The sequence below is a fragment of the Ischnura elegans genome, chromosome 6, assembly GCF_921293095.1.
Source record: "Ischnura elegans chromosome 6, ioIscEleg1.1, whole genome shotgun sequence".
Classification (NCBI taxonomy): Eukaryota; Metazoa; Arthropoda; class Insecta; order Odonata; family Coenagrionidae; genus Ischnura; species Ischnura elegans.
Window position 1 is genome coordinate 60428553 of NC_060251.1, and position 25957 is coordinate 60454509.

At 33.7% G+C, this 25957-nt stretch overlaps 1 protein-coding gene across 29 annotated transcripts in view; it reads left to right on the top strand.

The window, feature by feature from the left end:
* Positions 1 to 25957, top strand: part of LOC124160805 (ankyrin-3) — a 684504-nt gene that overhangs the window by 488292 nt on the left and 170255 nt on the right. For 26 of the 29 annotated variants that reach the window (XM_046536858.1, XM_046536863.1, XM_046536865.1 and 23 more), the window contains exons 10-19: positions 2253 to 2399; positions 3974 to 4123; positions 11871 to 12011; positions 13261 to 13416; positions 14753 to 14851; positions 15443 to 15640; positions 16316 to 16499; positions 21604 to 21696; positions 24408 to 24539; positions 25141 to 25261. In XM_046536858.1, the coding sequence (XP_046392814.1) occupies positions 2253 to 2399; positions 3974 to 4123; positions 11871 to 12011; positions 13261 to 13416; positions 14753 to 14851; positions 15443 to 15640; positions 16316 to 16499; positions 21604 to 21696; positions 24408 to 24539; positions 25141 to 25261 (1421 nt within the window). The remainder of the gene's footprint in view (positions 1 to 2252; positions 2400 to 3973; positions 4124 to 11870; positions 12012 to 13260; positions 13417 to 14752; positions 14852 to 15442; positions 15641 to 16315; positions 16500 to 21603; positions 21697 to 24407; positions 24540 to 25140; positions 25262 to 25957) is intronic. The other 3 variants (XM_046536851.1, XM_046536877.1, XM_046536879.1) reach the window with 1 other exon arrangement.

Here is a 25957-nt window from a genome sequence, read left to right on the forward strand (position 1 = left end):
TGTCCAGTAAAATTAAGGACATGGGGAGGCTTGATTGATAGCCTCTATTTGGTATCAGGGCAGTGGCGTAACTATGGGGGGGGATAGATCCCCCCAAAACTTCAGACAAATAAATAAATAATTTTAAATTATTGTCTATTTTTGACATATTACAACTTCATCTGGTTAAAGTTAAATTTTAAGCACCAAAATGAGGTAAAATGTGTTTCCAGGCATGTTGTTTTTCAAAAATTTTCCGGGTTGCCTAGTTATGCCATTGTACCAGAGAAGACATCATATTTGGTGATGAATGTGCTTTTTAGGGAAAATAACTGCTTGGAAGGGGTGTGCCTGGAAATGAAACATTTTTCTGTCAGGACTCAACCTATTACCTCTTAGATGTTCAAGGTGCCGATATAGTGGCTTTCAGTTTTCGCCTTAAAACGCTCAAGCGGCCGATATATCAACCCCGTGTCATTCACATGTAAACATTTTTTAATAATATATTGAGTTAGTTTCACTTTATACTGGATATTATATGAATTTTTATCACTCCTGAAGAAATGGTATTTCTTCTACAGTATTTTTTGTATAAACAAAATAATTTGTTTACATAGGTATTTGTTTATATAATGCCTTGTGCGTTCTTGCATACGGCTTGAGCTTTCTGGGAGTGAAAACGGTGATTGCTGCGAGAGCGAAAGGGTTAAAGCAATACATATCTCCGAAGGTTGATCGTGACTAGCAATTCAACTCAAACTTCCACCCATGGTTGTATGCATAGCCGGTTGACTACCCTTCAGGACGTATTTTTAATGTGTGTTGTCTATACTGCAGGATACCATATCTTTATTAGCATACTCCATTACAGCTATTTCATTCGTAGCTAATCCCTTGTCCAGAAATTTTAATGCTATTTATGAATGCAAATAAGGCTTAGTTTTGGGTAAACTTTTAACATCCATCTCAGAATTAAAAATGTAAGAAGCTTTCCACACAACTTGTATCAACATTTCAACCCCATTGAGCTTTTTAAAGATTTGTAATGCAAGTGAAATGCAGTCTTCTACGAAAAGTGGAAATTCTTGGTATATGATGAGGGCAAAATCATCTTTCCATTTTCCTTTTATACTGAGGAATTTATGAGAATGCAAGGCAACTAGAAGTTTTTAAATTTTAGGTAAAATTATTGTTTGTCATTTATTAAATTTTAGTCATATAGAGTCACACCTCTAATTATTGTGTACAAAAAGTGACTAGAAGATCATAAGATTAAGTCCGATCAAGCCAAAATTTGAACATAAGCCACATTATTTTCCCTTGCAAATACGAGTATGTAATATGTAATAAAATGAAATTTTCGAGGGTACAAGAGTTATTTCCATGAGATTCGCAATTTTTTCATATTCTGTTGAACAAAGTTTTTAAAAATTTCATGCTTATCTGCCTGAAATTGGAGCAGGTGGTATTTTATTTTATCATTAGTGCAATGGCACAAGCATTGACTAGGGTGGAATTACATGATTATGGAAATTTTTTGTGAGCAAATTTTTCCTGTGAAACTTACTGGGATAGCTTGTCTAAGTAAATACAATATGCAAAATTGCCATAAGACTTACTTCCAAACTGAATGCAAGAATAGGTTGATCATTTTTATGACAGATAAGTTTAGAAAAAGTATTTTTGCTCTTCAACGGAAGATGTTTCCTCGTATGCCTTTGAGTAAACATATTTTTCATTAATGAATTTCCCATTCCCAATATGTCATCTCAATTTCATAAGTGTTAAAAGGCTTTTTTTCTTGATTTTATTTAATTTGGCTTAAGGTTAACAGTTCACTGCCGCTTAGCACATGTTTATTGCCGAAAAATGAGTATTTTTTATGGTACGTTATGAAACTGTCTCAAAAATTGTGAACAAGGCTGAGACTTAATTTGTACTTCTCTAGCAATGCTTAGCTTTTCAAAGTAATTTTTTCTATATCTAGAATGCTGATTTAGGTTGAGAATTATCATGTTTCATGTTTTTTTTAAAGAAGTCGCATTGTAAATCTACAACAACACCTAGAATATTGTCAGTTGATAATCTTTCCATCTGCGTATTATTCATAGTCTGGATAAGCCAGGGAAAATAATTTTTATGATTAAGTGGGCACTTGGAATTTAGATACGGGTCATCTATTACCAATCCATGTTACTTTTATAGGGGAAATTAAAAGTGTTGTATGGGTACTCTTATGTTATCAGTATAATCTTTACATTCTCTTCCTTCAGGAACAACAAACACCTCTTCACATTGCATCTAGGTTGGGAAATGTGGATATTGTTATGCTGTTACTTCAGCATGGTGCAGCCGTGGATGCAACCACCAAGGATATGTACACTGCCTTACATATAGCTGCTAAGGAAGGACAAGAAGAGGTAAAGTACTTAGTTGGGCGTAGGATCATGGACCACATTGATGTACTATATCTGATGGAGAAATTCAGGCATCATCGTCAAGAATATTTCATTTAGCCCCTGCTGTGTAGTTAGAGTTAAAAATATCTTTTCCTGTGCACTGCTTCTTCCTTGCTCTTGTTATGGATGTAAACATGCTTATGGAATGTTTATGGGCAAATTATGAGTATGGCATCTCTTTTAGTTTCACCAAGTTGTTTATACCTCTGAGAAATGTGTTCAACAATCTTTTTTTTTTATGTCTCATCTCATTTAGCTTCATGTATTTATTTAGCATGTTCACTGAGCTGTGCTTCATTTTTCCTTGGCCTGTAATAAATTTTCAAATTTTTTATACTTCAGTTTTTTATGGCATCTGTAATATTTAAAGAGTATGCTTGGTTCTAGTCATTTCTTTTATATATTCACCATTGTTCTCTTGTGGTCTTTGCATGTTCAGCTCATTCTTATCATATTCGAAAGGGTTTTACTGTTGTGGGTGTTGGTTTCTTCCATAGACTGTTTAGCTGATTTTGGTATGTTGTCATACTGTTTTTAGATAAAATAAATTTATCTTTTTTGACCTCATCTTTGTTTTATTTGCATGCCTAAACACCAGCAATCTTCATTGGCCTGTAGCTTTGAAATACATACTGGGGATCATTATCATTTTAGAAGGTGGAGGAAAATGGGGTGCAGCTATCCAATGCTTTCTTTTCTACTTTTGCCTATAGGTGTCTTGTTTCTGCTTAAATTTCCAAATTTAAAATGCTAATTCATCCAGCCATAGTGATGTAGGCATTGAAAGATTCGATCATTAATACAATTACTTCTAAATTAAAATAGGTAGTTGATTATTTGAAATTACCTAAAATCATTTAATTAATACCCATGCCTGATATATTGCATTTTTCTATTAAAAATTTATAGTAAATATTAAAACATAAAATTAAAGCTTGCAATAAATGGAAACCCATTTTAAGAACTCTCTAGGAAATCAATCTCTATTCTTAAAATAGATAGGAAATAATTAGGAAAATTTATAAATTACCTTCAGAGCTTGAATAAATGAGTGGTTATTTAGGTTGGCTGACTTCGCCTGCTATCACTTAATTTGTACTTTTCTAGAAATGCTTAGCTTTTTAAAGTTATTTTTTTCTGTATTTAGAATGTTGATTTAGGTTGAGTATTATCATGTTTCATGTTTTTTTTTAAAGTTGCATTGTAAACCTTCAGCAACATCTAGATTATTGTCAGTTGATAATCTTTTCATCTGCTTATTTTTCTCATTTACATGCTAGAATTAAAATTTGATGAGGCTTTTTTCTCAAATGATTTTTCCCATCATTTATTTCTTTATTGTATTAAATCAAAGTTTCAAAAATATATATCTACCCCTCCAATCATCAATTCGCTTCAAGAATCTCATACAAAATTAAACTTTATTTCAATAAACAGTTCTCATTATAAAAGTTTAGTATTGGCACTAGTCTTTTGTAGGTAAATACTTTGTAAAAGCCTTGCTTTGTAATTGTAATTGAGGGTGTTTCCAACAGGTTGCATCTGTGCTACTAGAACATGGAGCATCACTGACTGCCACAACAAAGAAAGGTTTCACACCACTTCATTTGGCAGCTAAGTATGGAAAAATGAAGGTTGCGCGACTATTGTTACAACGTGATGCTCCAGTGGATGCACAAGGAAAGGTATGAATAAATTTTGGAATTACTAAACATTTACATGGTAGCTTAGAACTGACCATCGGTAGTTGTATTTGGTATTTTAACCACCCAGGGGGTGCAACAGCAGCAAATTGCTGCTTATTTTAGTTTCTGAGCTCTCCCATTTGGTGGCATTAGTTTATAACGCCTGCGACCCCAGGTATTCAATTTTCAGTGAAAGTGGCAGTATTTTAGATATCCTGATCAATTATCCACTGCATCAGTACCTATGTGACACAGAAGTGAGTTTGACATATCATGGAGGGAAAGATGCATTTCATGTTTTATCACTGATGCCCTGATACATAGGTAGTATTTTAATTCACGCTGACAATTACATTGATAGCATGAAAGTAATGGATCAATTATTATGTGCGAGAGTTGTAAAGCAATGTAAATAAGAGGCATATTTGTCAAGAGACTACATTGATCAGATGCTAAAATAATTAGAAATGCACTTTCAGTGTCAAATTATAAAATAAGCGACTCTGACACCTTAGTCATCCTTTTTCTAAAAAAACCTCCACCTTACCAGTAGGGATGCAATTTACAGTTGAGGTAAAATTGGCACGGCCCTCCCACTCTTGGGAGTGTATTTGGTGCATCCACCAGAGAGTTAAGAGGTAATGCATCATTATCAACTGTATTATCTGGAGATTGAATTCCACGCATCCTTCTGTGGCATTGGACTTCATGAATATTTGAAGTCAATCACGATGGAAAAGAGCAGTTGCTGGAAAGGCATGAGGTTCTTAGGTAAAATTCCATAGCTACATCACTCTCCATACATATTGTGCCCATTATACTCCATCCAGCATGGTAATGAATGTCGATGAGGTTTTCAATTGTTTGAACATAAACATATATTTTAACTGATGTGATAATTTGTGAATTTTGACACTAGAAAAACCTTTATTTGCCAAATATGCTGTAAGCAATGCCTACTGGAATTTAGATGTCACTAATGTTACGTGAAGGAAAAAACTTACTCAATAATAGGTATGATATTGCATCATATTCCTTTGTGGTGGATTAAAAAAATAGTTGATATTGTACCAGTTAAATTAGGTTGTATGAAAGATGGAATCAAAACATATTACGATTGCATCCCCACCTATTTGAATTCCTATACATACTTTATACCCTGCTCAAATTCGGCATTAGGTCTATAGATATCCATTCTATCTGAGAAGCCTACTGTCTTCCTCTCTCTTTCATGCTTACGGAATATCTTTCCCTCTATCATGATTCTCAGCATCCTCTCACCATACTATATACACCATCTGCCTCTTCCTTATCTCGTGTTATTTCCTCTCGCCACCCACCATGTCTGGTACTTATACCACTTTCCTCTCCCTCATTCTCACCTTCTCCATTCTTGTAATGAACTTAACATGATTCAGAAGCTTCTCAGACGATTCTTTCATCTTCCAGGAATGTACATGATTCATCAACAGTAATTCAAGTTTGTAATTATTTTCTTGGACTTGACTCAGATGCTATAATTGCATTAATGCATATTTCATGCATTGTACCTCAAAAATTCCCATCACAAAGAAATCAAAATAATTTTATATAACCTTTATAGTTGATATCAAGAACCCGTTTCAGCTTCAGATCAATTCCCTAGTTTTTCATCAAATATTGAACGAATTGACTTATGTTCCATTGTAAAATATTTCTTGGTGATAACAACTTCGCTCATTAAAATAAATGAGTTTGAAAATAGTTCCAACTATTAATAATGTTTAGGTAAGTTTGATATTGTCCGATTGGGGAGTTTGGTATCGTAGTGGGTAGGCTACCTTTTACTTATTGATGGGTTTCATGTTCAAATCATGGGTGAAGCCATTGGAAATCCCCGGTAAAAAATCTTTGCTGTGCAAGATGGCAAAGGGAAAGGACCAGGCTCTAACTTGAAAATGTGATATTCACTTGCGTCTGGCTTAGTCTGGAGTCAAACAAAGCAAACATGTGGTTAAATGGTGGAGTGTGTGATAGTTTTGTTACATTTAATGATTCAAATGACAAACCAAAGGAAAAATTAAGTATCAGAAAATTGTATTTATTTTCTGGAAAATGTGATGCAACAGTTTGAAATGTGTGGTAGAGAGTTGAACTAATAATTAACTGTGAGTTAGTTTCATTGTTATTTAACATGAGCCAGACTTACAACATTATAAACTGATTAATATAGGTGCAGAAATGGAGTTTATCTTTTATTCATGTTGGTTTGTCAAATCCATTGATAATCTTTGGCAGTATTTTACATTAGTAAAAAATATTTGGCATTAGTTTGCATACATCACCAGTTTTCGAGGAGGCTAAATTTAAGGGCCCCTACGGAGAGAAACATGGAATGAATTTCTTTCATTAGTTTAATTGAAACTGAGTTTTTAAAATTAGGTTTGTATGTTAAGTCAAATCTATATGAGAAAATTTGACTTAAGCTAACAGAAAAATTCAAGCTTATTTTGACATTAGGTATGCTATTCCTTGCTAAATCTGTAAAATGCAAAAATAGGTTCAATGAGGATTAGCGTAATAATACATTAGCCTGCACATGGGAAAGAATTTTTCTAATGTATTCCTGTGTGTAGAAAAGCAGTCTAGACTCACCACTCAAAGCCAGTATAGGGAGTCACAAGTTTAAGCCAGAATTTTTTATGCTATTGTTGGCTATTTTCATTAATACCTTTTTATATTTTTCCAAAAAAGCATTTTTGAATCCTTAGTAGGTTTTCTCAAATCTAGAAAAAGTTACCTTGTTTATGACTTGGTACAACACTTTAGCTTATGTCGGTGGTATAAATCGATGAAAGGGATATTTTTTACTTTGACCCGTGTTCAGTTCTTTGTGAAGTTAAATAAAATGAGAAAAATTTCTGTAGTCTGGCAATAATTAGATTGTGGTCAAATAACTATCAGTGTTAAGAATTACATGTGTATTTTTTTCAAATTAATATTGGGAATGATGTTCAGTTTTTAGAAACCTAAAATTAGCCTCTGTGGAGAGGTCTTCCTATCCCAATTTAGACAAATAGATTTATGTATTTCCATCTCTTGTGAATGAGACTGAAGAGAAATTCATAAAGCCAACATTCTCTCCTGAATAGAAGAAAAAGCTTCTTCCAGAGGAAAAAGGTAATTTATCTGAGATAGACTTTTCTCAATCTCTGAGAGTTGGGCAAATGTATTCCCCTTACAAATCATTCACTAGTTTTACACCAAAGAACTGAAGAAAAAATAAACGTCTGCCATCTCCCATCCCGTGAGAATACACATCATAGGCATACAATGGCTGCCGAGTGAAAACAAAATATAAATAATAGATAATGTTGGCAGTTTGTCACATAAAAATTTGTAAGTCCCCATTTGTAAGGCCCAAAAATGTATGTGTATAAATTTGATGAATTGCATCAGAGGGCTGACATTCCTTTTGATCCATCCAGAAAAATTTTTACCCTTCCTTTATGTGGAAGGAGATGTTTCTTTATCTTTCTGCTATAAACCCTCTATACAATAATATTCATCATTTTCCGAATGCTCCTCTTAGTTCACTAATTCCAAGCAAGAGGTAAAACTGGATGCTGAGTTACCAACTGTGAGCAAGAATCCACATCACCATGGCACTCAAATCATTAATTAATAATTCTTCTTTTTACTAAAAGATCCTTTTCTTCCCTTATCACATAATAATTTCATCACAATCCAATGATAAAAAGTCCCATTTCAAATTCTATATCAGATTTAAGTCTCCTGATCTTTCATATATTGAGAGAATGAAGAGGAAGTGGTTAAACAAGTCAGTAATTACACTCAAGAATAGATGTTTAATGTTCTATAATAGATCAACAAGAACTTATTAGGTATTTGTACGTATTATAGGAATAATTTATTCCTGCTAATTCATCACTTTTTTCAAAGTGTTAAATGGCTGATGGGCTTAGTAATCTGACTTAAACATAAGTGCAAAATTATTCACAGCATAGATGAAATTTGCTGTGGAAAATTGACATAATCAGGAATTGAACTCATATCTCCCAAATACCAGGCAGGCACGCCATGATGTTTTAGGTTAACATCTTCAATGAAATTATTGCTGTAATCCCCAAGCAAGAAATTTATATATTTAGGGAATCTATGTACCAACATCTTATGTAATTGCGATGTTACTCTTAATGGTTCCAGTTAACATAACCAGTCATCATCTTTTGAAGCAAATTTCAGTGAGAATATCTAATAAGTTATTCAGGTTGTTAGTCCATATGACTGGCAGCAGTTAAGTATCGTAATTTTTACCTTATATGTATTATTTAGGTGACGAAATTGTATTTAGTGAACTATTCTGAGTACTAGTTTGAGAAGACTGGTTGGAAGCTCCATTAAAAATATAATTACATATTATGTTAGAAAAACTCACAAAATATCACTTCTTAAGTTACCTGAGACCATACTTTTTATTAAATTACTCATCTGGTTCAGTCTTACAATAATTAAGTAGCTCTGTGCTCCAATACAATACATGTAGAAAGACCATTCCAAATTTGGCTTTGAGTTCATATGGATGAGGATTGATTAGAAAGATGGAAACTTATTAAATAGATGGTGTTATGATATGACATTATTTTGAGTTAAATTAGAATTGAAAGAATTATAGCTGTTAGTATTTTTAAGTTTTGCACGTATGTGTGTACTTAATTTCTTGATAAAAATCACTGGTGATTCTGGTACTAATATTTCCCCTAAAATTATTACTCATTCCCTTCTGAGAAATGTATTTGATAAGGGAATAAGTTGGGGAAGAAAAATACCAAAGGAAAAAGAAATCAGTGCTCTGGTGGGTAACTTTAAGAGTGATTGGTCTTCCAAAGTTATTTACACAGTAAATATAAGCAAATTTAAAACATCAAAACTGTATAAACATGTCCTATAATCCTGTATCTCATATAGTATCCTATCCTTTATCATATAATGAGTATTTTAGCGTTATATAGTGCATTCTAATTTGGAAATTTTATCACTTTTGAAATCAGTGGGAATAATGTACCATGCATTAATGCATAAGGAATGTGAATCTCAAAATCTGATATTAATGGACTACATTTCCTTTGGAGTAAAGCTTTATGAGCATGAATTCCATGGAAAAATGTTATCATCAATGGAAAGTAGTGAAATATACTTGGGACGATATCAAAGTATGAAGTCAGCTATCTAATAATTTTTATTAAATTTTGGACTGCATTGGAAAATTTGTTAGGTTAGAGGCATAGGCATCATTAGCCGTTATTAAGGGCCTTCCTAGTTGGGAGCTGGGAGCACATCTATAATAACGATCCGGCCATGTCAATTGCGTGGGATTTATTATGGATAGGGGAGGTATTAGAAGATTTAGTGGGATGTGTATTATGTAATCTTTGTACTAGAGACTGTAATAACAGTTACAGAGGCTCCATAAGCTAATGGCAGAGAATTTAGTGCTCAATTTACAGGTAGGATACAAGATTCTGTGTTGACTAGCGGTGGTGTTCCAAAGCGAATGATGTGGCTAGTGATTTTACTGATTTGTAACAAATGACATTGTTAAGAGGGGGTGTAAAAATTGACCTTCAATTTTTATAACATTAGAGAGGAGCCACCATTTAGTTAGTCCCTGGCACAGAGTAGCCTTATTTAACCTTGGTATGCCTCTAATGACCAGATTGACTATCATCAGGTCATCAAAAAATCCTCACAAAATCCTAGAAATAGCTCTTGTAAAGTTAAAGCAAGTTTGTTTTTCATATGTGCAATCTTTTACAAGACCGCTATCAAATTTTCAGCTATATGCTTCATTTGGGCAATAAATGAAAGGAGATATTATTTATTAGTTAAAGCAATAAAAAAGTTATCTCATGGTTATCCACATCATCTTTTAAGGCTGTTTACAATACATCATTGAACTGAATAATTGCTATAAGTCTGCTAGCAATAATATAATTGGGATGCCCATTAGTGGTATACGATTGATAAAATCAGTAATGCAGTGTTGCAAGATGAATTGGTCTCAATGTACAAATTAATGGAGGTAATATGCATTTCATATTCCTATAAATTAATTCCTCAAAAATAATGCCCATGAGTGGCTGATTTGGTAGTTGCTATGCTAGTACAGTGCTTTTTCTCAGCCATTCGGTCAAATTTTTTCATTGTATTATGGCTGTTGAAAGCGAATGGATGTGCTTGGAGATAAATCTAAAGAGTGGGTATTTTGGGTGATGCGACTCTGTGAGTGAGTAAAGACTATAAATTGAATACAGTAAAATTCATCAAGTAAATTGAACACTTTAAAAAATAGCATTGCATAAATCGATTTTTTTCCATTATGGCATCATTGCTTACACATCCTATCTTTATGCCCTTCTTTAATTGTAATTTTTGGATGACTTTAAAGAGAAACGCCACAATTAATTTTCATAGCTAAAGAAGGAATTATGATTTGAAATAAAAATAAAGCCTCTGATTATTGTGACTTTTTCTATTAATTTTTAAGAACCTGTTGATCCACTCTCTTATCAATTCATGAAGAACAGTGGCATAGCTAGGGAGAGGTTCTAGAGGTCTGGACTCCCCGCCCCTGAATTATAAACATACAATTTATTTGCTTCATAAAAGGTAACAAAATACTCAAAAATCATGAATTGACAAAAGATTTCTTGAAAAATGAATTTTTTTCTGCTATGAAAAGTGTTAAAATAAGTTTAAAACACTACTTAATATCCTGCTTTTCAAAAATTTTCCCTCTGGTTTTGGAACCCCCCCAAACAAAATTCCTGGCTACCCATGCAGAACTTTTATTTAAATTATCTAGTACATAGTTGAAGCATGTACGTTGATGAAATGAAAATTAGGAGTGTCAGTATGTGACATTTGCATTCAAAAGGATTCAGGTGTGGTCCCCTTGGCACCTTTCGTTAAGAGCAGGCTGACGCCGACGCCGGGTTTCTCTCCACCCTTCCTTCCACACCCTTCCCTCATGGCGCAAATGACCTCAGCTGTCGGTCGCCTCCTCCAAATACCATACCATACCAGGATTCAGGTTCAGGGTTCAATGCAGAGCATCTACATCAGATTTTACTGATAGGTGTAGCCATCGAAACTAAATTTATTATATGTTTATGAAGCAGTGATTGTTTGTGGAAGTTTTTTAATCTGTTTCTTGCGATTTCCACTAGAGGTTTTCATGCACGTGCAGCAGCCATAAAATGTGATATTCTTGGTAAATTCATGTTAAGTTTTACAGTATTTTCGATACATATTCGCCGGCCTCGGTGGCGGCGGGGTAACGTTCTCGCCTGCCAAACAAGAGGTCGTGGGTTCGAGTCCCGCCTGGGTAGGTTTCCCCGGTCCAGGGCATGGTCGTTTGTGTACGTTTACCTGTTACATTTGTTAAACACCCCGGTGTAAAATGGCCAATAAGAGCTGTATCCGGTGGTTTGAGAATAAAATAATTTGCCGGCCTCGGTGGCGGCGGGGTAACGTTCTCGCCTGCCAAACAAGAGGTCGCGGGTTCGAGTCCCGCCTGGGTAGGTTTCCCCGGTCCAGGGCATGGTCGTTTGTGTACGTTTACCTGTTACATTTGTTAAACACCCCGGTGTGAAATGGCCAATAAGAGCTGTATCCGGTGGTTTGAGAATAAAATAAAATAAAATAAATATTAGGCCTTCTTGTGATTTTTGTGCATCTTTTTCAGAATGGAGTCACTCCTCTTCATGTTGCCAGCCACTATGACCATCAAAACGTGGCCCTTCTTCTCTTGGATAAGGGAGCTTCTCCTCATGCCACTGCCAAAAATGGCCACACTCCCTTGCATATTGCTGCCAGGAAAAATCAGGTAATGAACTTTTGATTCCCTTTGGTTAAAATGCTTGAATTTAAAAGTATTGATTCAACCATCAAGAAAGATTAAAGTTTGGATTTTTCGGTACAAGCAACCCCTTCATTACATTAACTTTGCATAATAATAATTTTTATTGGTCCCAGGACTTTACATAGTAAAATATATAAACAAGTCAATACAAAAAATAATACATAAAATCATTGCATAAATACATGAAATACATAGATTTGTACTTGTTGAAATAACAAAATCATAATTATAAGATATCTTTTTATGCAATAGCAAGAGCTTTTTGTATTTTCTCGTTCTTGAAACTTCTTCAGCTAAATTTATATGAGCCTTATTTGAACATTTTACTTACTTCTGCTAAGTGGCAATAAAAATCATACAATTCCAATTGTCCATTTAAGGTACATAATTACTTTTCCAATTGTAAGCGTGTGTTCTAATGAATGATTGCAGAAATTATGTTTGCGTTACTTAATAGTTGTGTATGAGAAGTGACCTCACCAACGAAGAAATTGGAGAATAAACATCGGTTTACTGACACTTATGATTTGTGGACAGTCTTACAGATTTTTATTTCCAAAGGCATTAAAAATCTATATTTGTAGTATAAATGTATGTATTTGTATTTATTTTATATTGCCTGTGGACATTCAATGGAAGGACAATGAAACCATTTCAAAGTAGTTTTTCTGTAATATGGACATCATTTACATGGATTTTCCTTCAAGTAATCACTCATGAGTTGTTTGCCCCAAATTAATAGCAATCTTCTCCAGTTGTGGATACTGTGCACTATGATTCATGGCCATCATGAATGAATGAACATGAATTTGTGCGTTATGGACTTAACTGGATGCAGCTACACCTGAGTGTGGGGAAAGTTCTGGCTGTCTTTGGTGTCCTGTATATGGATGGCTAGATTGTATTTTCTGCTCCTGCACTGAAAAAACCAACTTGATAAAATGTTCTATTGATGATCTTATGGGGAACTTCTCACTGTCATTTAATGGATGTTGTGGAGAGGTTTCTCTGCAATTATCCTTCATGTAAACAGAAACAAAACAATAAGCATGTTACTTACTAAGCCTTTAACCTTTGGGATAGGTTCATTCAACACATTCGTGGTTGATGTGGGCAATGAATAGAGCATGAAACAAGTATCATCAACATTAGATTATTAAGGTAGATCTAATCGAAAGTATATCAGATCTAATTTGTTTTATTTTTCCCTCAGATGGACATAGCGACAACACTGCTGGAGTATGGGGCCAAAGCTAATGCTGAGTCCAAAGCTGGATTCACTCCTCTACACCTTAGCTCTCAAGAAGGTCATACTGATATGTCCACACTCCTGATTGAACACCAGGCTGATCCAAATCACAAGGCCAAGGTATGCTGGATTTCATGGGGTCTTCTGCAACGTACAAATATTTCTTTGAATCAACTACAGTTTGTTTATGAGATATTTTAAATATTTGCATAGCAAATTAGAGGGCTAAAATTAAAGCTAGCTCCCTAGTGTTAAGAGAGATATCTCACAATCAGTCGAATCCTAACCCTTTCGCACCGGATCTTCGTTGAAGGAAATTCTTCCTCAATACGAGTCTCTTGAAAGTTTTCTATACTCCTCTGTACGAAGCTTTCCGCGTCGACAAAAGGCAGTGGGTCCCTCCCGAAACATTTTTGGACCCAACTCGGTGGGGCGCGGATCCTTTTCCTCGGCCTCTGTCCCAGACCCTAGAGGGATTAATATCCCCTTCCTAGCACGAGTCCGCGGTCAACTAGCTAAAATATTAACGCAGAATATATGCAAATACTTGTTGTTCGTATCGATTTTTTTTAATTCAAAATGAATTTCGCATTTTTTTCTGAGCGTGCAGAAATTTTAATCGAAGTTCTAACGTTTATATAGACGGAATTAGTATATTTACTAGTTGTTCTATAACTCTGTTGATATTAATGATAGAATTTCGTTTGAAATTTCCATGTGGTTAGCAAAAAAAGATGAATTCATTTTTAGCATTGGATTTCAAAAGTAAGCAACAAATATTTTTTTGGAAAACACACTGCAAATAACAGTAGTTGACCGCGTGGAGAGGTTAGGAAAGGGCCGACCTAAGCGGCCGAAGAAGGGACTGGGCTCGCGCTAAGGCGGATCACAAGGGGCGACCGCGTCCGTGGGTCTATTGTGTCCGCCACGGTCACTTTTTTCGACCTGTGCCGCACAGGCGCGGCATTCGTTGGTTATGGTAGGAAAATTCACGACGCACAGGTGTGGCATTCGTAGTTGAGGGAAAAAAATCCTCGCCGCACAGGTGCGGAATTCGGCGCGAAAGGGTTAATACGCACTTGGTTGATGTTTTGAGTGTCTTAAATAGATTCTTATTTTCCTCATTGAATAGAAACCTGGATACTGAAACACTTGTTTTTAAGACAAGCTCCTTTTAATCTTGAATTACCCCTCTCCTTTCTGCATTACACAAATATACGAATATTCTAGCATATTTAACTCTACTGTATGGTAAAATCACTGTGGATATCTGCTGCTTAATGTGATTTCTGCCACCACACATTCCATAATGGGTTTCGATTGTAAATAAATTTGATGTTATTGAATTCTGTCCCTCTTTCATCCAAATTTAAGGGTTAAGTGTTTCTTATGTGTGATAAAAGTTGAATAATCGCTGAACTCATTTGTAGTAAATTTTACTCTTGATTCTTTTCAGAATGGTCTTACTCCTCTCCATCTCTGTGCTCAAGAAGACAGGGTGAATGTCGCTACTATCCTGGTGAAAAATGGTGCAGAAGTTGATGCAAAGACAAAGGTGAAAACATGAAATCTTACAAATGTTATCTTATTTTAATATTGATGTTAAGAAAAATATAATTTTCAAAATTCTTTGCATTATTACTAGCATTTTTGACTCAGGGGAAAAAGTACTTTGTGGTTTCAGTGTTATGCATAACATTAGTTTCATCATGTATAATATTGTACCCTCTTGGTTATGTTCTTAAAATCTGTAGTCTGTGTATGTGCTTTGACTGTCAAAACTTAGAAAATTCAGAGGGAACATGTTTTAGTATTTACAATAAGTTTATACAGTGTGTATACTCCTTATGAAATGTCGGCTTTCTTTTCAATTCAGATGTTGCATTTTTCATTGTATTACTCTGTACTTCTTTCTCTTCCTCTGAGAAATTAATGTTTTGAATCGGTGAGGTCTCTTTCTGAGTTTACTTCCTGATGCCTCAGTTTTTTTTCTGAAAATTAAATGCACCCAATAATGAAAGATTATCAGATGCATTTCAATATAAGGTGAAGGTATTAACCTTATTCACACAATGTCCTTAGCTTAAACTAAGATCTAACCTAAACTTCATGAGTATTCTTCATTGGAATTTATGTTACTTTCCAGGCTGGCTACACTCCTTTACATGTGGCTTGCCACTTTGGCCAGATCAACATGGTGCGTTTCCTTTTACAACATGGAGTAGATGTCAACAGTGCGACCTCTGCTGGCTATACTCCACTGCATCAAGCAGCCCAACAAGGCCATGTCCTTATCATCAATCTCCTATTAGAGAGCAGGGCTTCGCCAAATGCTGTGACTAACGTGAGTAATCATTTACTAAATACCAATAATTATGGTTCTCTGATTCATTTAAAGTATGTACCTAAGACCTCATTTTGGACATGCTCTTTGTCAGTAATGACAAAGTGAGATTTTTAAGGTCCTGTCAGCTTTTATCCTTTTATAACTGACAACATGGATGAATGTAGCTTCCGTTTTTATGGTCAATTGCTGGTAGCTTTATCTCTTTAAGTTTTGTGTAGAAATGAGAATGAATGCGGCTCTATTGTTTTGTAAAGTTTAGACCCCCTCAAGTATTATATGCAAATATTTACAACTGTGGTTTTAATTTTTGGACAGACGGACATGACAACATAATGACACCATCAGTGTACTTGAGGCTTTCCATTGACATAATACACATAACTCTGTGTGACTGGCCCATCAATATTGAATCGTTCAAAATGTTTTAATGACTGAATTTATTGAAGATGACTTTCCTTGATGATTAGGTTATTCATTAAAATTATTATTAATTTTTTGGGATGATGTTTCAATTTTCTGTCTGATTGGGAAATACTGTGTTCAAATCCAAAAGGGTATGGGTATCGGGTGTAACGTGGAAGCTGATTTCAGTGTATTTTAACATGAATAAAATGCTACAATGTTAATGGTCGTCAGAGTTTATTGGAACATTCTTTCATTCGAATATTCCAGCAAGGACAAACTGCCCTTTCAATAGCACAAAAGCTTGGCTATATCAGTGTAGTTGAGACACTGAAAGTGGTTACTGAGACTGTGATTACAACAACCACCACTATAACTACTGAAGAGAAGTACCGAGTGATGGCACCTGAAACAATGCAAGAGACCTTCATGTCAGACTCAGAAGATGAAGGAGGTAAGATAGAATTTTGAATCGTTTTAAGTACTATCTTTCTTCGCCATTTTAGAATTTTGCTTCAAGAATGACATCATATGAGGTTTGTTGTATGCTGAATCCAGAGTTTTACATGTGTAGTGAATGGTTGCTATAGTATTAGTCAGCATACTATTGTAAATGTACGCCAAATTCAAGAGCTCAGAGTTTTAGCTTATGTACAAATAAAGGTTTCTGGTCAAAATAGATTGTGATGACTTATAGAGAATAGCTTGTCTTTAAGTATGCATGGCATTCCTGAGCCAAAATTAGCTGAATGAGTATGATGAATACTATGTAGGTAGTAGATAAACTAAGTTTTCCAGAGATATGCTAGGAAAACGTTGGCAATGCTTCTCAGGTGATGGAAATGATGGTTAATGGTACATTTTGATTCAAGTATTGGCTTGTAGACTTAAATATAACCTCTGCTATTCCCAGTGCTAATATTTGGCTCCTATCTTATAATAAAATGGAGACTTAATGGGTCTCTATCTCTAATTCAAAAATGAATCTCTTAATTTGCATCTACAAATACCAGCAATGATCGCCTCAATTATTGGCAAAAATTTGCACTCCATTAGCTCAGGTTGTGTCAATTGACTGCTTGTTTATGTGGAGAATGGTATGCTCAAAAATTTCCATGAAATTTTCTTGATACTACCTCAGACTGAATAAAACTACATGTGTAGCTGAATGTATCATTGCTTTCAGCTAAATTATTAAAAGATGTAAAGTTAATATCAAACCATTTGTCAATGCCGGGGAATCTATGCCACCTTATCGCCTAAAATTATTAATTGGAATTTTAAATAAATGTTGTGTGTAAAGGTTACCTCAATGATTATACAAAGAAAATAAGAAGTACTTATTACCCTTTTTTCTTCATAATTTAAATTACTGCTTTGATGGATGAAGTGCTTTAGCTACAGGAAAACTAGTACAAATATTTAAAATTCATTTATATCTTATGCATGTATTGAATGTTTTAGTTATCTATCCTGTTGCAAAATACATAGAAAACATCTATCATAGCCACATGTTCCATAATGCTTTCTCTCATAAAAATATTACATATCATACACCCTTCTCTTTGGCATAATTTTTATTTTATGTAATTAATGAATCAAAATTTTCAAATAAAAACAGAGCACGTTTAAGAATTTGTGTATAGCACATGAAAATCATCACTACCCTTCCATCATAGACTATTTGAATTAAATTTGATGGATAGTTTGGCTTCACTGCAACATCTTGTGATATTCATGAAACATGTATCCAGAAATTTTGCATGATTTGAACATAATTAAAGGGTAATGTACAAGATACATTTATGATTCAGAATTTGTGATTTTTTTCTCTTGACCTCCAATTTCAAGTTTTATTTTCAACTTAATAAATTAAAATAAAAGAGCTCTGTTGACACCACTTAAGAAAGTGCGTTGACTATGCTAAAATATTGTCAAAATATGCATGATTCCATTGATAGTGGAATCTTATATCATGGATCAATGACTGTGCTTGTGGTGAATACTTCGCTGCTGAAAATCATTTGAAAAATTTACTCTGGTATGCCACATTGCTCTTAAATGACATAATTCTCTCTGTGCTTAGGCCAAAATTTATATTGAATGAATACAGAATATTTATCTGAGTTGAGGCAAAAATTATTAATTCCAAGAACAGTCAAAAGTTACAGGAAAAAAGTACAGATGCCGAACTAAGAAAAGACATTTAAACATACAGCTGAGTTTGTTTCTATTCAACATATTTTTCTTCTTAACCTGTCAGAGTTACGTTTATTTCTTCACTTTGCTTCTCAGTTTTAGAATTTAGCTATAAATATTGTTATATATTTTATTCTGACTCTACCCATGAAGTCATGAAAAATTTTAGGAGCTACATTTGTCTCTTGATAGGTTCCTTAAGGTTTGATGATATTATTCATATTCATTAGTTGGTAGGAGAGTTTTGATTGGACATCATCCAACTAGTTTCATCAGATGTTTAGTACTCTTACAATCGCCTGAATTAAAACTGAAGCCACCGAGGAGATGTTGATCATTCAAAAATTAAAAGCAAATATCCTTGTTAACTCTTATCCATCCTTGAGGACTGCTTGATCCATTAATGGCAAATGCATTGTATTCATGATATATCCATTGAAATTTTGATAGTTAACCCTCTGTGGGTATTTTCTTCACGTTGTAGGTAACCCAAAAATACCAATTGTGGTTCAGGGCTTAATGTTTCATTTGAGACATAGTACTTTCGTTAATCTATGGTTGAAAAATGCATATGAGTTCGCAAAATTGAACACAACTGAGGGAGATTAAATTATAGCATACGATGGTGGAGCTAGATCAACTCATCATCTCTCCCTATAGGCCATCTACCCTGGATGCACCCAATAAAGGGTTATTTTTGCAGAAAGGATTGTCTGCATGACATTACCGCACACTACTTTTCACCAAGGTGACCAATTTGCTCTGTTTTAGGGTGCGTCAAATTTGAGACTAATTGGGTATTCTGTTTAAGTAAAAAGTGGTTTGTACAAAGAATTCTATTGTTAAATGAACTGGTCAATTAATAAATAGTTAAGTTTATTATTGCAGGTATTTAAACCCATGTACAGACTACGGTCCATTTTACAATTATACATGCCCTATTAACAGAATAATTGAATGTGTTGAAATTATTGGAGGTTTTTGTGGTGTAGGGTTTAATGGTAGATGTGGATAGAAACATTAGATTTTAAATAATAATAAAGCCCTGTAGTTTTTACCATAACAAGAAAGAGCATACAATAAGTTGATCATATAATCAATGTCAATGAAATCAATAAATTAGGAAAATTTTTTTTCAATTGAGTCGGGAACTCGTGATTAAAGGAAAATCATGCAAATTTGCCTAGTTTATATTTTTTTAAATTAAATACAATTTAATCTTAGTTTTTTGAGTATTAAAATTTCTTTAGTTGATATAAAGGCAAGAATTATAAATTACATGTATAGCAATGCATTAAGTTATTGATCCCTTTATTAGTATGCTATACAGAACCATGCAACCAGTTCATATTCATGAAATCTTAATCATTATTTATTAATCAATTACTATTTTAGTGCTTACTTCTTGTTTAATGAACTAGATTTTGTTAAAGAAATAGATCAAGGAACCGTTGATTTAAGTTTATGTTATTCTTACGCAATCAGTCTTAATTACAATTTCAATGTGAAAAAGTCAAATTCATGTGGTGACATTCCTCTTGTCTTGACTCTCGGTGTAATTCCTCCCATATAAATCTCTATTTACTTTCCCCATTAGTTGTGTAAGTATTTATCTCTTGTGCACCTGTCTTAATGGCTTAAGCAAACTGTGGCTTGCGTCCATTGATCACATATTGGATTGGAAGATTGCTCTTGATAGCCTATGGATAACCTGAATTACCTAGACAGCATGAATTATGTAGTTAATATGCAAATTCAAGCTCACTGCTCATGAAAAATGTACGCTGAATTTGATCACCATTATAGATTTAAGACTGAGCAAATGATTTGCATAACTATATGTTCACTTATTCTTTAGAGGGTTCTGTGTGCCAAAGACATAGAATTTACTACAATTTATGTGTATGTATTCTATATGTGCAAAATTGATTACATGTGGAAACAAAATACCTTGATTGTGATTTGTTGTTAGCTCCATCCAAATAGGTTCTTATTAAAGAAAAAATATATGCATTGTGTCTCTTAGATAATTATCTCGTTTGTATCAGCTCTCCCCACAAACAAGGTTTAGAATACAAAGAATATGTATTGAACGAATTATGATTTTCAACAATTCCATTTTGCGGTCAAATAAAAACTGCTGTCTCAAGATAAACAATAGGATAAAAGATCATAATAAATAGTAATTAAGAGAAGCATAACTGGAGAGGGATTTCATTCATCGCTGAAATTTGAAAGTACATAATACAGTACTATTAGAAATAACTTAAAATTTAATGCTCAATATTTGCTGCTCAATTTGTGTGATTTGGAAACTAGGAATAAGCAATTTTATCAATGGAATTAGGAAAAGGTTTTTTTTAAAGGAAAGAGGGAATTAATTTTATTTTTCTCAATCCAATCATGTATTTCTAATATCTTTTTGTTTACCACTATTGTAAACAATAATTTTTTAGCTTCATGTTTGGTGAAGACTTTCCATGTGGCATCTATGCCCTTTTCATTATTTATTAATCTCTTGTTTTGGCAACATCATTTATTATCAGTCATAATAAGGAAAAATAGAACCAATTCCCTGCATTTTTTAGGACTAATTTAATATGGTGTAGAGCTACTTTAATTTCTGAAGTTATTGATTTATTTATGCATGCCGTAAAATATTTCTACCTCTTTAGTTAGCCACTAACTTTGTTAGACAATAGCATGAGATGACTACATACTAATCGTTAGAGGCATCAATTTTATTGTGAGTCCATTTATTGGTATGAGGAACACTTCTAGTTTTCCTTGATTTGATAGATTCAGCTGATAACACAACTGTGATGGTGTCTAAGCATATGCCATTAATATTGCTGAATAATAGGATTTGGGTCATGGCTATCTCGGATGGCAGTTTTGCTAGTGAGCATAAATAATAGGTACCATTGGATTACCAACTTAGGAGAGAAGTTAGATTGGATAATTTTTTATTGCATGGAAAACTTACTGAATATATTTTTTATATAATGGAACATATAGACTTAGGGATCATTCAATGTTTTCAATAAATTTGTTCAAAGTCTTCTGAATGAAAAAATGAACATTAATCTAACTTCCAATTGATTATTTACCTTAAAATATTGTTTTTTTGTAATCTGCCCATATGTTTCTGTTAAGAAAGAGCATGACTTTTTTAAATTATAACGTAGTTCAGAGATTGAAATGTTTGAGTTAAAGTGAACCCCACTATGAAATGATCACTCACTCCTCCCTTTTGTGTCTTGAATTGAATAAGTAAATGAGGAATGAGGATTGGAGAATTCAGTGGGTGGGTACTTTGCTCTGCCACGCCACTTATTAGGGCTCGTCTAAATGTGCAGGTGACGATCTCTTGGATTCTGCTGTTTATGGGAAACCCACGCACGCTCAACATGTCTACTTGCCTTATTATGAGGGTCAAATGCTGCTAACGCGTAAGTCTCTTGGACATGCCACCATCACCCCCTGCATTACCTCCCCATCCTGTACTTCTTCTATCTGCTGGTCATCCTGTGATTAGAAAAAAATATTTGCGTGACTTGCTGGTATAAGGCTATAAGGTGAAGCTATGAAAAGAAGAAAACTTGATTCCTGAGAAACTTTCTCTATCTATGCTATTCACTGTATATTTTGCCAGATGGCTTTGCACTGCAACATCATCAAAAATTATGAGGAAAATGCTTTGTAGGTGGAAATAGATTGCCAAGATTCGATTCAAAGAAATCTGTAAGATCTATTTTTTTTCCATTTGTCATATTCCATCATTGATTTGAGTAGCCTTAAATCTTAAGTTATTAAAGTCAACAATGAATATCTTCTCTCATTTTTAGGATGATATTTTTTTATCTCCATTAACTGATATAGTGACTATAATGTTTTTACCCAATTTAGTGTATGTAGTAATTTTTTGTCTCGATATTTCATTTTATAGACTGTACAAAAATAGCTCTCGGTAATTGCTCTTGAATTTTCCAAGATGTTAATTCGAAACCCAATTGGCATATACATGATTCTATCTTTAAAGTGTTATCTCTGAGATTGATTTGCAACGCAAAAATGTAGAGAACAACATCTATGTCTATACTTGTATGAAGTGTATTCATAGCTATCTATACAATCAGCACTTCACAAAATGATATTCTGTTAAAATTGTTTTTTTTTCATGTTTTGACTCCTTAATTATTTCATTTTATGCATTGGTCCTCCCCTTATATTCAAAATCAAAAATCATCTGCATTTTGGAATTTCAGGCTGAGGCCCTGATGATGTCTCAGTACACAGGCATCTGGATTTTATTATTAGATGGATCGGTCATGATAAATTTTTAGAAGTTTTTTTCTTTTATCACAGAAACTATGATGAACTGTCTTTTTTAATTGGTTCTGTGCCTCTCACTCAGAAACTTAGATACTCGAACACACATTCTAATGGAGTTGGTGTAGGTGTCTGCTTACTATTGTTTAAAAGTTAGAAATGGTTTATATGTTGAAGGAGGCTGTCAGCCAGCTTCAACGGTTCTCCTACATTATTATCATGTTTCTAATTCACAAAAATACTTGTCACCTAACCATGCATGAGATTTCAAAATATGACATTTGTGCATGATGATGAAAATGTACATGAGAGTAAACTGTACGTAATACCATAGAGGGCTAATAGTCTAAAATTATTTTTAACTCTGAATTATTTTTATGTGTTATCCATGATTTTCATTCTTTACATCAGTACCATGGCATCGATCTTTGGTATTCAATGTCTTTCATTCACTAAACTGAATATTTTTATCAACTAACGAAATTCTTGTTTCTAAGTTTGGAAGTTCTTACTTTCAATTACCTAAATAATATTCTTTTGACACTGATGACTCTTTACTAACTCTCCATATTTTCAATTGATATTTCTGCATCTTCCTCACCCTGGTTACACTTAAAATTAACCTAATTTTAGATGGGTGTTATATTATTGTTTAATTTTTATTGCATGGATTTTATGGTTGTTACTTACCCATAAATGTTTAGCTTGAGTTTGAGGTAAATACCTGTGCTATGAAAGTGAGTCCAAAACATATCATTTGGAATGTTCAAGCTTGTATTCATTTCATGATGCTCTGAATATATTTATGCTATCACAGCATTGCATCAAAATTTTAATTTCACGTTTTCATTTTGAATACGTATTTCCTCTGTGACGATCACATTACTCTTTGCAAACGACCATTATTTTATTTGCAGTTATGCCACACTGGAATCAAGAATCGAATATTTTGGTTCATCAGCATGTAATACATTTTGGATTTGATATCATGTCCTTATGTATAAGTAAAGATTGTTCCTTTTGGAGTATATTTGATTATGTGTAGTGAAGAGGTGTAATTAGGTACTAATATATGAATAGTGCTTTGAAAGGGATTTGTGAGTTGGTATGGGCTACTTTGCACTCCTGTATTTATCATCCTCCCTAGGAAAAGCATCAATATATGTGGGCCAATCTTAAAATGTAAATAATGATTAAATGTAATCCCATTGGAGAATAGTGAAACTCATGTCATTAACATTCCTTATATTAAGTGGAAGGCACAGTGAAATTTAAATGAAGTATGTGTGCAAAGACATTTAAGTAATTTTAACCAGCATATTTATCACCGCATAGCTTGATATTCCCTACGGTTCATTTCAATTTTACTGTCTACTATGATTTTTAAAGTACTTAATACAGGTATATTTCCACTAATATTTAGGTTTATATTTTATTGCTTTTACTTCAGCAGTGGCAATGATAAAAATACTAAATATAATATGATGGAAATGAATGAAATTAAAGAAAAAAGAAACTCCTTAAAATTTTGCCTCAGTCTTTTCAATAATTTAGAAAAATGGATCTTGTGCAATGAAGTATGTCAGAAATAACTTAGATGCATGAATCTTCAATTACCTACTGTATTTTTTCATGATATACCATCAGCTGCTGTACATACCTGATACATATCCTGATTCATGTAGTTAAGATTGATCAATCGATTAATTCTGGAAGGCCACGGATGCCCAATTATGAGTAAATGTGTATATAATGGTTTATTTGTGGATGGTAATAATGGGTAATAGCCCTATGCTCCTTGCTTCATGTCTCAACTGTTTTATTCCTCTAGGAGAAGACACAATGCTAAGTGATCAACCTTACCGCTACTTGACAGTAGACGAAATGAAATCTTTGGGAGATGATTCTCTGCCCATTGATGTGACCAGAGATGAAAGAGGGGATTCCAATAGAGATTCTATGGGTAAACAGAAACTTTTTTATCTCCTCTAGTGAATGCTATTCCTGCTAATGGTCATTTTTCATTCTCTATGTGCCACTCAGAAAACTTTCTCCAGCTAGAATTTTGGCTTACCTATTTGACGCACTGGAGTGCATTTTATGTACTACAGTTTTTCATCACCTTAAAATCACAGTATTAATGCATTATTAAGCTATTCTCTCCCATTAGGATACATTTACCCTGTTCAATTTAGTATTTGTTAAATGTTGGAGAATGCCAGCGTCAATGAAATTTCAATGGCTTAAATACATCTAATCTTGGAGTGACGGATTACTATAGATACTTCAGTCTTCATTTTGAAGAAATATTGAACATTTTAATTCTGCATCAATCAATTGTTTAAAATGAAGAATTGAGAATGATTTCTTATTTTCCAATTTGAGTTGGCATTCAAGTGTATGAAAGAATACTATGGAAGAGTAAATAAAATTTACCTTTAGAAGGATTACTAAAATTTTAAGTTAAATGTTAAAGTAATCTTATAATATATTTTCCTCACTCTGCTGCAAATATGCCAGTGTAAAAATGACTCTCTAAAGTGATAATAATTTTCTTATTTCAGCTCCTCCCACAGCAATGGAGGATTCAATTAGTCCGCAACACAGCAAAGAACATTATTCTCAGTTCTCCTCCAGCTACGCTCCTGACAATGTTGATATCGCAAGGCATCCTGTCCATGTTGGGTAAGTGCAAATTCATCTTGTTCTGTAGTGTGTTAGAAAGTGCTTTTCAATTTTTGGATTTTCTCTTAACAGTTTTTATGTGCGCTAGACTTTAACTCATTGTATTTAAGGGTTTGAATTTTGATATAATTTGCCCATAGAGTTTGTGCTCATGGAGCAATAATTGAATCTGCATGTCTCCACTGCTATGTACCATAATTTCCATAATCATAATTAGTTGTACATAGATGTATCTGTACTTAAGCTAACTTAATTTGCAAATAAATTTTAGTATAAGAGCGCTGTAAACTTAGTAGATAAATTTAATATTGTTATGCAGTAATTCCTGGCCTATATATGAATACAAAGTAAGTTTCAAGTTTTCACTTGTGTAACCACTTTGGTCCATCAGTATTTTTTGGTGTGGAAGAGGTATATTTGTCTGAGATTGCCATTGAGGGATCATTGGCATTACCCACCAATGAAATTATAACAAAATAATAGGACAGTTCCTGCACATATGCTATTTATCCTTTATGAAATCAGACTTTGAACTAGGTGACAATCATGATTTCCTCTTTCATGGTATTTCAATCTCTATTCTTGATTTGGACTTCCATTATGGCTTTCCACTTGCCCAAATGAATTACTGTTGATGCTCATTGTATTATACTAGAGGTGTGATTTGAAAGAAAAGATAAGCATCCTTTATTAATC